Source organism: Ursus americanus, chromosome 26 (genome assembly GCF_024610735.1).
Source record: "Ursus americanus isolate L20-20 chromosome 26, mUrsAme1.1.p, whole genome shotgun sequence".
In the NCBI taxonomy this organism is placed as follows: domain Eukaryota; kingdom Metazoa; phylum Chordata; class Mammalia; order Carnivora; family Ursidae; genus Ursus; species Ursus americanus.
The window spans coordinates 42,418,161-42,430,213 of NC_142152.1; the positions used below are offsets into that span (position 1 = coordinate 42,418,161).

Genomic DNA, 12,053 nt, shown 5'->3' on the forward strand with positions numbered 1-12,053 from the left:
TCACCCCGAGCCAGGCGGCCCGGCCGAGGAAGGGCCATGTGTCAGCCCTCTCCTGCCCCTGCGGCCCTCCTCCTGCCCCCCTTCCGTGCTGCTGTCTGCCACGTGGCCTCTCACTTCTGGGGAATTAATTCCCCCATCATTTGTCCCCCCTAGAACGTAAGCTCCGGGAGGGCAGCAGTTCTCCCTCACCTTGTCCACTCTGACACCTCGGCACCTCCTGGACCCGCCATGGATGCGGGTGGGCAGAAGGCGGGTGGAAGGAGCGCATCTGGCCTGTGTCCTCTGCATGGAGCCCAGGGTCCAGCATACATTTTTCTTGAACGAGTGGAGAAGTGAGCGCGGGTATTCCTGATAGGCAAGAAACCATCTGCCTTTTCGTCAAGGGCTCTTCAGGCTGACGGTTCTGAGTGTGTTGAATCTGTGGGGATGACTGGCTGATGCAGTGGGGAGGGTCCTGCTGAACGAATGTTGGCCCAGTCACAACCCTTGTGCCCCCGTCTTCCAGGTGGCAGAGCGAGCGCTGTATTACTGGAACAACGAGTACATCATGAGCCTGATCAGCGACAATGCAGCAAAGATCCTGCCCATCATGTTTCCTTCCTTGTACCGCAACTCCAAGACCCACTGGAACAAGTAAGAAAGGGGCGCCGGGGGCTCAGTCAGCAAAGGGTCTGCCCTCAGCTCCGCTCATGATCCCGGGGTCCTGGGATGGAGCCCCGCGTCGGGCTCCCAGCTCAGCGGGGAGTCTGCTTCTCCCTCTCCCACTCCCCCTGCTTGTGCTCGCTCTCTGTCAAATAGATTTTTAAAAATCTTTTTTAAATTTTTAAAAAAAGAGAGGAAGAGCTGGCTGCCCCGCTGGGGCATTTAAAATTTCTTGTATCTTGCCGAAACTTCAATTAGGATTGAAATCCGAGTCCGAAATATCAGTTTAAACAGGAGACGTTAATTTCTTCGTGGGCTCACAAGTAGGTAGAAGTGTGCGTTGTACCTGTGGCCTTTTGTTTGCCTCCTCACCCCCGTTTCAAGCCAACATGGAGGCACGTCGCTTGGCGCCCACTGTGCCTGGCCGCGTCGGCAGCGGCATCTTCCGGGCCTCGTCTTAGCTCCCTTCCAGAGGAGCTGAAGGTCGCTGCAAAGCCCGTGGAGCTCAGTCCCTGTGGGAGCATGGTGGCCAGCCCGTTCTCAAGGGCCCCGCACCCTCGACCACGCGCCCTGTGAGCCCCTCCGATAGAACAGGAGCCTCCCTCCTGTGCTCGCTGCCCGGAGGGCAAGGGACGAGCAGGTGACAGCACAGGACCTAGCCGTGTCCTCCGTGCTGCACCTCACAAGGATGAAGACGCTAAGCTGTGGTCTTCTGACACCTTACAAGGGGACAGTCGGCGCAGACCCCCGTCACTGTGGAACACCCACTGGTGTTCACGGTCTTCACGTGAACACGGGGACCGATGTTTTGCTCTCCCTCCTCCTTTCATTTCTTTCCACGTTGTCATCATGAAATCAGCATTGCAAGCAGGAGGAGCAGAGCCTCGATACCCGTCCTGCCCCCTTGTTTACGGGTGAAGAAAGTAAGCCTCGGGGCAGCGGCAGCCGGGCCACACTCGCGAGCAGGCTAGCAGCTGAGTGGCTGGCAGAGTCCCCGGCACACCCTCCCGCTGTCACACCTCACCTTCTCGCCCCATCGTGCTCAGCCAGTGTCGTCATCTCAGAAATAGAGAAAACGTTGGCACCCACCTCGGTGTTTTGTGCTGATTCAAGAAAATTAACGTGAACGTACAGAAAGTCCCTGGCCCCTGACAGGCACCTGGCAAGCGTTCACCGTCAGCACGCGGCTGTGGGGGTCGCTGGGGCGCTCCTGGCACGGCTCAGCGGACCTCGTCAGTATATCGACTTTCAACAGCCTTTTCTTTGCCACATTCATTGTTTATTACGCTCAGCAGGTGGTAACAAAGGCCTCGGAGCTCAGCTGCCGTCCCCATGTGTCATTTCATACAGTCGTACAGTGCGAGAGTCAGCGGTGGCTGCTGACTGGCCGCAGACCCCTGCCCCTTGCAAAGAGAAGTGTTGAAGTGTTACTTTAAGTGTTTCCAAATACGAGTTGGGTTTTATTGTGAAGTGAGTTAAGAAGTCGCTGTGAATTTGCGACAGCAAAAACAGTAGTAGTCCTAGCAGCAGTGAGAGCAGTTATGGGGCGAGATCGAGTGTCTGCGGCTGTGCCCGAGGCCGTGGGCTGACCAGGCCGGCGGCGCAGTGCTGCCCGTCTTGCTGGGGGTCCCGTGTGGCTGTCATCTGATGGCGAGCGGGACCGGTGTCCTCCCCAGGTTCCACTGGGCTGTGGGGCAGCTGTGCCTCCTCCCTCTCCTGGATGTCAGAGCCAGGAAGCTGGGTCTCATTAAGCCATTCCACAGTAATTTTATTTTCTGCCTTGCAAAGCTCTGCTTTGGCATTATTAACAACTTTTCTGCCCTTAATTAAGATGGAAAGGAAACTGACGTTTATAGGAAGTAAAATGTTTCCGTTCTTGTCCCCTTCCTGTTGCTGTTTGTCTGAATTCTATTTCTTCAAGTTTCAACATTTTTATTCCATTTCCATGGAAGGTGGCTTTTGGCTGCTGTCAGCAGGACAGAAAGCGAGGGGCCTCGGGGCCGGTCAGGAGCGCCCCACAGCCGTGTGGACGCAGATGCGTCCAGTATGGGCTTTGGCCGGGAAGCCCAGAGGCATGAGACGTGGGGCCGCTGCAGCCGCTGGAAGGTCAGGGAGCAGAGGGCTGTGGCTGAGGAGGGTCGGGAGGCGGAGAGAAAGATGGAGTGCTCGGAGTCTGAATACCAAGGTCTACTTACAGGACAATACACGGCTTGATCTACAACGCGCTGAAGCTCTTCATGGAGATGAACCAGAAACTCTTTGACGACTGCACCCAGCAGTTCAAAGCCGAGAAACTGAAGTAAGTTGCTCCTTTCAAAAGCTACTCTTTCGAGAGAGGCTGAAGGTGCAGGAACTTCGCAGGTTTATAAGGCGGGTATTTGAACTCTATCCCAGGAGGTTTACGTGAAGGAGCGCCTTCATCTCGACATGGCTTTAGCGTGCCCATTTAACACGGGCCTTCTCCGGAGCCTAGCCGGTGTCCTTCACAAAATCAGGGTCCTGCTGTCACACTCAGAGGAGGACATCAGAGTCATGTCTGGGCTCTGGGCAGATTTTCTTCTTTGCTTATCACTAGAAGCTGGCCAAGGGAGATAAACTTTGAACGAGTGTAATTCAAATTAAGAGATATATATAACCAGCTGTCCCGTGCGTACTTTAGACGGTACATACGTGTTGACTCATACGTCAGGCCCCGTTGTAGGTTCTGACAGCACAGCAGTGAATACAACAAAAATCCCTGACCTCACAGGTGGTGTGGAAAGGAAAGACAGGAACATAGACGTGAGGGAGACGCGCTGTGTGCAAGGTGTGGTCTGCAAGGCAAGGAAGGGGCCCAGGGTCACGTGCCCATGGAGCCTTACGGGCTTCCAGCTGCCTGACCCCTGCTCCCTCAGAGCTGAGCACAGGGTTCACCTGTGCCTTCGGCCTTTCACATGGCGAGTATCTTAGCTTTCTGAAAAGGATCTTAAAGATCATGCAGCACATTGTCCGGATTTAAAAAAAAAAATAAGTTGGGTCCAGGTTAAGGGATTTACAGAAGGTCGCGTGACTCTCTGGTGGTGGGATCTAACGAGAACCAGGTCTGAAGACTGTTCCTTTTTAAAGCCCTCCTTGTTGGGATGTCGGCCCTTAGCCTCAGTTCCCGTACAGCATGGAATGGTCTCACTTTCACGGCTGCATAAGCTGGTCTTCGAGGCTATCTGGGTCCCCAAAGCAGCTGAAGCAGGAAGGGTGCAGACCTGAGATGCCCGTGTGAGTGCCCCTAGGAGCCCGCAGTCTTCAGCACGCGCACGTTGTAGCGCGTTCATTTGTTAAATCTCTTCCTCTAAGTCTGGCTTTTCGCGTTTCGTTTTCCATGTCACGTCCGTTGTGCTCACCACGGTGGAGCTGGAGGTATGACCCACGGTGACAGGACAGTAGGTTGCCGGTCATGTCAGTTTTGCCTCTCGCCTTCCCTTGCATGTGACCCATGTCTCTAATACCAACGACATTTTACTATTTTTCAGAGAGAAGCTAAAAATGAAAGAACGAGAAGAAGCGTGGGTTAAAATAGAAAATCTAGCCAAAGCAAACCCCCAGGTACTAAAAAGAGTAATGTGAAAACGTCTAGGGTGTTACTTGAATGTTTTTATGAGCTAGGAATGTGGCTTCCTCGCGGGAGGGGCGGGGGGCGGTCTCACTAACCTTGTACGTGGAAATGTCTGCAATAAAGGTACTCCTCAGCTTTTGTACAAGTAACTGATTTTTGCCCCACAAAGTTTTTACCACAGAATTGACTTTTTTTTTCCTCCACTTTTTCAATAAGATCTAAATCTTAACAATATACTGTGGTAAAAAGAAAACCAGGGCACAGCCTCTATTTAGGGGCCAAGATTGCAATTTGCTTTCTCCCCACAAATGTCATAGACAGTGTCACTCAAACAGTATGTCCTTTTCTTTTTCATATCGAAATCATTTCAGAAGAAAAGCAGTTAGATTTGAAATAGATGAAGTATGAAGTGGGTGTCCTTTTTCCCAAAACCAGGTTCCTGTAGGCTGAACCTTTAATTGTTAAAAAATGCCTGACCTCTGTCATGTTGGCCACTAGCCCTTTCTCCCATCTAGCTAGAAGGCTCCGGTGCGCTCTGGCACACGAGCGCACACGGCGTGTCTCCCGGAGCCCGGGCAGGTGAAGCGGCGTCCTGCAGAGCGTGCACTCCGGGGCCGGCGCCCGGGGGCTCTGAGCTCTGTGCTCTTTGGTTTATGTCCACTGGTCCAGACGGACCGCACCGCTGTCCTGGCAGGCGCTCCTTCCGGTTCAGGGCCTGAGAATCACTGGGGCGCGTCTTCGCCACAGGGGCGGTCCCCAGGCTGTCCTCAGCCTCCCAGAAGAGAAAGGACAATGCTTTATGAGAACCCCTCAGCCACCCTTAAAATCCTAAAAGGCTCGTTGAGGTGAACTGGATTACAAGCAGGCTGTTTTCTTTGGTGCGAGGTGTGCGTGAGTCGTTCACCAAGTCGATTATGCCAGTTTTTCAGTCTGACGTTTCCTAGAAGTGACACGTGAACACAAGGTTCACACGTTATGTGTTTGATCTGCGTGATGTACTGATTGTATCCCCTCGGTAAAACCACATTCGGGAGACTTGAACCTTCGGAAAATGGAATGACTTTCTTAAGTGAGGTCCCAGTCCCTGCATGGAGCAACCCAGCAGCGTGGCCCTTACAGCGTCTGTTCTGTGCTCCTCACAGAAACGCCGTGGTAAGGTGACTGTGAGCCCGTGAGTGCCCCGTGCAGGTACACGGCTCCGGGGATCTGCTGTCAGGAGCAGAATGTGAGGTTAAAATACTAACATTTGTTTTAAGGAAAAGCAGAAATCTGGGGCAGGTGGAGGCGGGGGGGCCCTGCCTGACAGCCGCGTGCAAAGGGCCGTCGGAGAGCCCATCCCACACACACGCAAAATCAACACCCTGAGAAACGTGAAATATGCACAGGTCAGAGATCCTGGTTTTATTCATTTTACCAAAATTATAGACACAATGTCATGAAGACCCGCACAACGATTCCCCATCATAAACGGGAAAGAGCTGGTTGGTTGTGTAACAAGCGTGGCCTGGTTTCACTGCTGTGCTGTGACAGGTGTCCCTTCTGAAATAGACACTGTTCTCATTTCCCTTTTTCTGAGCTTCTCCTGAGTTTTCTTACACGATGTTTTTACTCGTCTGGGGTGCCCTCTATGGTGTCCCAGGCGGGCGACAGCATACGCACCTGGGCTCTGCCTGTGCTCACCGAGCACCGTGGTGACCGTGATGCTCTGGGCGCTGGACTGACTGTCTTCCTGTTGAACCCATGTGTGAGTCAACCCCTGTGAGTCCTGTCTGCATGCACAGGTCTCCCGGAGGAAAATACTTCATGGGCTAATAATGTCTCAGAGCTGAAAAGCAAGGCCTCAGGACTTGGTTTTCACTTGAGAGAGAGAGAATCTTTTCTAAATTCTAGTCACTGCTTACCATTTATAACAACGACACCAAAAAGTAGATAATTGTGTGGATGATGATACAGCCTGTTTCTTGTTTCCGTCCTGAAAACAGTGGGGTCTTTCAAGCGAGGCTCTCTGTCTCAGATCTGCCTTCTTGAGGAATGAGCTTGTAGCTGCTTCTGCAGGGTGGATCCCCCAGAATCCACCGTCTGCCCCCTGAGCTGTATCTACAAGTCTCCCCTGCTCAGACTCGGACGTGCGCCGTCCATCCTGCTGGGCTTGGGGAGTCAGCGGCACCTCCAGAATTTTCCATCTTGTTTGTCGTAACAGTTGTGGCAGCTCCCTTGAAGTTTTTGAATATCACACATGATTTAATATAAGTCATGAAATTTTGAGGATTTCTAACGTAAATGTGTTTTCCTAGTCCACCAAAGAGGCCAGGGAACATTTTGCTGCTTACTTCTCCCTGACTTGGGTTGGAATTGTGTGAAACGAAGACAGGCACTTCTGTGGACCTCGGGTGCACGGACTCGGGGTGCGGAGAGGCCCGGGGCACAGGGCCCAGCTGGCTGCTTTCCTCTGAGAGGTGGGCTTCTCTGGGCGACATGTGTGCTCCTTTACCCTGCTGTGGACTCCAGCCTCGACAGACGTTTTTATTCCTACTAAGAATCCTCTCCTGTCGGTGCCTGGTGTGTGGCACTCACTTCGCTGGGACCATTTTGTAGCATTCTTGTTCATCCTTCTCTTTGCCCTGAGCCCCAGCGAGGACTGAGAGCCCCGCGCTGCTGTGAGTCGTGCGGGCCTATTAGTCGTGCGGTCACCTGTGTTCTGTGAGCCCCCGGAGGCGCGGTGCCAAGCAGGCAGCCACTTCACTTGGCAGACGGGCACCAGCTGGGTGTCCTGAGTCAAGGAACTTTCCCGAGACACAAAGATGAGAACAAGACACAGGTCCGAGGAGCTTAGGGACTCATGAGGGGAGCCAGATGGAGGCAAAGAGAATTCTTTTCAGATGGTCAGATCATAACACACATGAGGAGATACTGGAGAGGAAGGCAGGCAGGAGATCTGTTTCCTGCTTCTGCCAGGGATGCAGAAAGCCACACTGTGGGATGGCCACAGTCGCAGTGTCCCCAGCAAGAGGGCTGAGCCCCTTGGAGGGGAAATTCTCAGCTGCCCGCTCTGAATCCGGGGAAGGTCCTTGAGGCAGAGAGAGCAGAGGAGGGAACCGAGTTGCTCAGCACAGGTGGACTCTTAGCTGTGGAGGAGGGGCTGGGTGTGGTCTGTACTTGGGATGTAGCTGGAGAGGGAACAGATGTGGATTTTTATCCCCCGGAACGGGTGCAGGTGTTAGTGTCCTAAAGAGCAAACTGGCCTAGTCAGACTTGCAGCATCACGTCTGGTGTCCTGGAAGGGGCCGGCACCCAGGGCCTCTCGTAGAAGTGTGCGGCAGATGGGAGTGGCGGGCAGAGGGCCCTGGGACTCCTGGGTGCCCGGTGGCATGGAAAAGAGGAAGCCGGCTGGGCCGAGGCTCCACAGCCACATGGGCTTGCAGCACGCAACTGAGCTGTTGGACCGAACCAGGTCGCGGAGTCTGGCCAGAGGGCCGAGACACCGAGGGTGTGGACGAAGGGGTGGGATTGATAACAGGGTTCCAGCGAGTTAGAGCGAGGGGCGAAGGAGTGAGGTCGGCAGGTGTGTGTGGCCTGGGAGGTGAAGGGAGGCCATGAGCATGAAGCAGTCCAGGTGAGCACGTGGACTCAGGTGCCAAGGCTGCCAGGCAGGGTGCTGCCCCGCCGTCCCTCAGGCCCCAGGGACAGGGAGGCCTTAGAGGGGGTGCTGGAGCCTACGTCACACTCCCGCCTGGTGCTGCCGGGGCCTAGAAGGGTAGAAGCGTTCTGGCTCCTGAGGAGCTACAGGTATAGGCTGGTTTAATTGCCACCCAGGGAGCTTAATTCAGGAGAGGGCCCTGGGGAGGGCACAGGTGGGAAGACATGCCCCTGGCCAGTAGGAGACCCTCGCAGCCCAGACCCTGAGCGCCCCAGAGAGTGATTCCACACTTTGCATTGCAGTACGCAGTGTATAGTCAAGCAAGCACCATGACCATTCCAGTTGCAATGGAGACAGATGGGCCTTTGTTTGAAGATGTGCAGATGCTGAGAAAGGCCGTGAACGAAGAGGCTCGCCAGGTAACGGTGCACAGAGCTAAGCCGGGATGCGCCGTGGTAGACTTGCTTAAGAAACGCATAGAATTTTAGGAGGTGATGTGACCCACATCGGTGTCTTCTGTGCAAGCTCAGGCTAAGAACTGAGTTTGGGTCCAGCTCCTGGGAGGGATTTTGCCCATGCATCTCAGTGAGCAAACTACTAGAAATAATTTTTGAGTCTTGAGTATGTGCCCAAAATTTGAATATTATCTTCATTTATGTTAACAGTAACAGTCCCAGCTCCTAACCAACCCCAGGAATATTAACCTGAACAAAAAACCAAACACTTTGCAGAGTGGAAAGTGGTGTCTTTCCACTCTCCTCTCTGTTCAGCATCCCACTCGTGCTCTGGCACAGAGGTATCCCCTGTCAGCCATCCACGGCCGTCCCTGGGGCCGAGCCTTGTCTTCCTCCCCGACAGCAGAACCACACTGGCTGGCAGGAAGGGTCAGGAGCCGGGGATCCCTGAAGGCCGGGGCTTTGTCAAGTTAACACCTGTGCTCGGGCGGTTTGCTTCCACGCGGTGGAGATGAATTATTCAGATCTCCACTGATCCAGAGACAGACTCTCATTCCTAAGTTGGGAATGTAAACAATTGGGGCTTTAAAGAGGGTAGATGTCCTGCCTGTGTGTGACGAGCCTGTCGCTGGCCGTGTTTCCCTGAGCGTGCCTGCCTCTCTCCAGTTCGTGGAAGCTGGTGCAGTCTTCAGCAGGTGGAGGGGTGCGGCAGGCATGGGCCTTTCTGACTCTGAAACTTTAAGCGCCTGTGGCCTGCTTGAAAATTCCCACCGACACCCAGCACTAAGATTCCGAAGCGCGGACGGTCAGAGTGGCCAGACTCCGCTGTGCGCTGGACGCAGGTGGTTTACCAGTGCTCGTGTCATTTGGAACTCTCTTAAGCAGAGGTTTGAATTCAAGCAAATTTCACTCCCCGCCTGATCAGACGGGATCGGGCGTTAGCAAGAGCACGGGACCTCCACCACCCAGACTGCGTGTCCCAGCAGGTGGCCATGAGCGCCACAGGGCTGCCAAGCGCTCAGTGTGGCCATCTACGGGAGCTGTGCTGACGGTCTAAAGCACGGGAATCCCCAGGCCCGATAGGAAGAAACGAATGCAAAACCATCTCATTCGTAACTTTTTACTGTTGATTATATGTTGAAATGATAGCATTTTGGATATATTGGCTTAAATTTTAAAATGCTATTAAAATTAATTCTACCTATTGCTTTTCATTTTTTTGATGTGGCTACTAGGGAACTTGGAGTCCCATACTTGGACAGCACACTGATCCAGACTCCTTTTTCACAGAGCTGCCCAGCCAGCTCCCAGCCTTAGCATAAGATCAAACTCAAAAATACCAAAACTACAGTGAGGAAACTCTGTACACTCCTAGTGAATATCAGTAACTTATTTTTACTTCGTTTACTTGGATTCCATAATTGTTAGCAGTGAACAGATTTAATAAAAAACCCAAAAATTCTGTTTTTCTCTGTCCTGGCTATGGGGGCATTCATTTTCCTGCTTCATTTTTTTTAACTGGGACAGGAATTGAGGTCATTTTTTAAATTGCCATTTTGATTTTACGCTGCAAGCATACTAAAGACATGAGAGCTTACCCAGTGCTTGCAGACAGAGACTATCACACCGGCACCCCTTCTAGCAGGAAGCCCGCCCAGGAATCTGTGACCACATTCGTTTTTAAGTTACGTAGACCATTCAGCGGTGGATAGGAAACTGAGGGTGTACAAGCCAGTTCTTACACATTAAGTATTTGGGGTTTGGAGGTTTAGGGGGGTTTTTGGTCCATCCTTTGGTCCAGTGCAGGTCATAATTAACACTAGGAAAAGAATGACTGATGTCCAAAATGTAATGACCATGTAAATTATGGTCCTATTTATGATTTAAGGTGACTCTCTGAGGAATCAAGCATTTGATCGAGAAGGCAAACCAAAATCGCATTCTCATCTTGAGTGGAAAACTGCCTCTGAAAGTCGGCCCTCGTATTTATGTGATAGCCAGTCCCAGGAAAACTCCCCACTGGTTGATCTGTCCCCTGCCCTTGGCACAGGGCCTATGTCCTTCTGTGTAACACGAAGGGATCAGTCTCTGCTCATCCATCCACTTGGTTCTGAGTAACGGGAGGCAGGCAGGGCATTTCCTGGAGAACTCCTGTAGCGTGTTTGTTTTTGTGACTCTTGCAGGAAGATTAGGTAACTAAGTTTTCTGCGAAGTATTCCCCCACTCTTACCTCTGAGATCTCTATGACGACGCTCCTGGGTCAAAGACTCCGTGCCATTAAAACGCCAGTTCTCCCCAAATTAACATGATCTCAATCAGAATCCCAGCATACTTTTTTTTTTAATAACATACAGATTCTGAAATTCATATGGCAACACAAAGGACCCAGAGTAGCCAAAACAACTTTGAAAAAGAATAAAACTGGAAGACTAATACTACCCAATTCTAGTACTTATTATAGATTTCTATGGATTAATTGAATCCCCTCCCCATTTCTTTTTTTTTTTTTTAAGATTTTATTTATTTATTTGACAGAGACAGCCAACGAGAGAGGGAGCACAAGCAGGGGGAGTGGGAGAGGAAGAAGCAGGCTCCCAATGGACGAGCCTGATGTGGGGCTCGATCCCATAACGCCGGGATCACGCCCTGAACCGAAGGCAGACGCTTAACGACTGCGCCACCCAGGCACCCCCCCTCCCCATTTCAACCCAGCTAGATGAAGATATTTATAGTGCACTCTCTTAGCTATAATATTTGATACAATAGACTCTCCTGAATTTGAAAAATGTTGGAGTCCTATATTCCTGAAATTCTCAAAAACGCTGTTAAAACAAAGAGAAAATTACCTAGATGCAGGAGAAATTTATATGCACAATTTGGAGACCAAATTACATAAGAAGTTACAGCTAAAAATTAAAGTCTGAATATTTTCGGTGCCCTTTAATTTTATCTTCGGCTAATTTTATTTTTCCAAAATAATTCCACATTTCTTTGAAATGACTTGAACATTGGCCAGAACGGGACACGTGTGAGAGGTAAATGGCAGTATCACCCCAGAGGAGGGGAGGAAGTGGGATGCAGTTGGTTGGAATTGTGTGGAGAAATTCCATTATGTATTGACCTGTCAGAACCATAATTTGCATTCTTTTGCGGGGGGGGGGCGGGGGGGACTTGTCTAACTCTACATAGAACATCCAAAGAAAAGTACTAAATTTCACGTGAATGACATTTATACCAGAGACGTTTAAAATGTTTACAATTCTCGTTTCTAACAGTCGGTCGGGAGAAAAGCAGTGTCAGCCGTGCACGTAAGGAAGCTGTAGAGACGGCAGGTGGGAAGTGAAGGTACCCCTTACGCAATGCATAGCGTGTGTTTAAGGCTTGTGTGCTTAGGACAGGACTTGACAAATTCTGTGTACATGAAGTATTTTCCCTTTTCTCCCTGTCATTGCAGCTGGTGATGGTAAAGACAAATCTGGTCCCTCGAGACATGTGGGTTAGCTGTGTCCTCAGCCGCACAGTGAAAACATGCACGGTTATGTTCACCCGAGCCCTCATGTTCTGCTCCCACTTACTGTATAAACTTAAGCCTCTTAGATCTGCCGACATGCGGCAGACAGAGGCCGTGCCTCACGCTGCACCTGCTCGCTGCGTCTGCCCGTTGCCCGCACGCCCCCTCCACCCAGGCCGTCCATTCGGGGTGACCGTCTGCATGCCCTCCCATCCTTCC

The 12,053-nt window shown here is 51.7% G+C and overlaps 1 protein-coding gene across 13 annotated transcripts in view; it reads left to right on the forward strand.

Moving 5' to 3' along the window:
* Positions 1-12,053, forward strand: part of PPP2R5C (protein phosphatase 2 regulatory subunit B'gamma) — a 122,098-nt gene that overhangs the window by 105,421 nt on the left and 4,624 nt on the right. For 4 of the 13 annotated variants that reach the window (XM_045775417.2, XM_087856225.1, XM_045775408.2 and 1 more), the window contains 4 exons: positions 506-633; positions 2,840-2,941; positions 4,149-4,221; positions 8,171-8,287. In XM_045775417.2, coding sequence (XP_045631373.1) covers positions 506-633; positions 2,840-2,941; positions 4,149-4,221; positions 8,171-8,287 — 420 coding nt within the window. The other 9 variants (XM_045775412.2, XM_045775416.2, XR_015721886.1 and 6 more) reach the window with 8 other exon arrangements.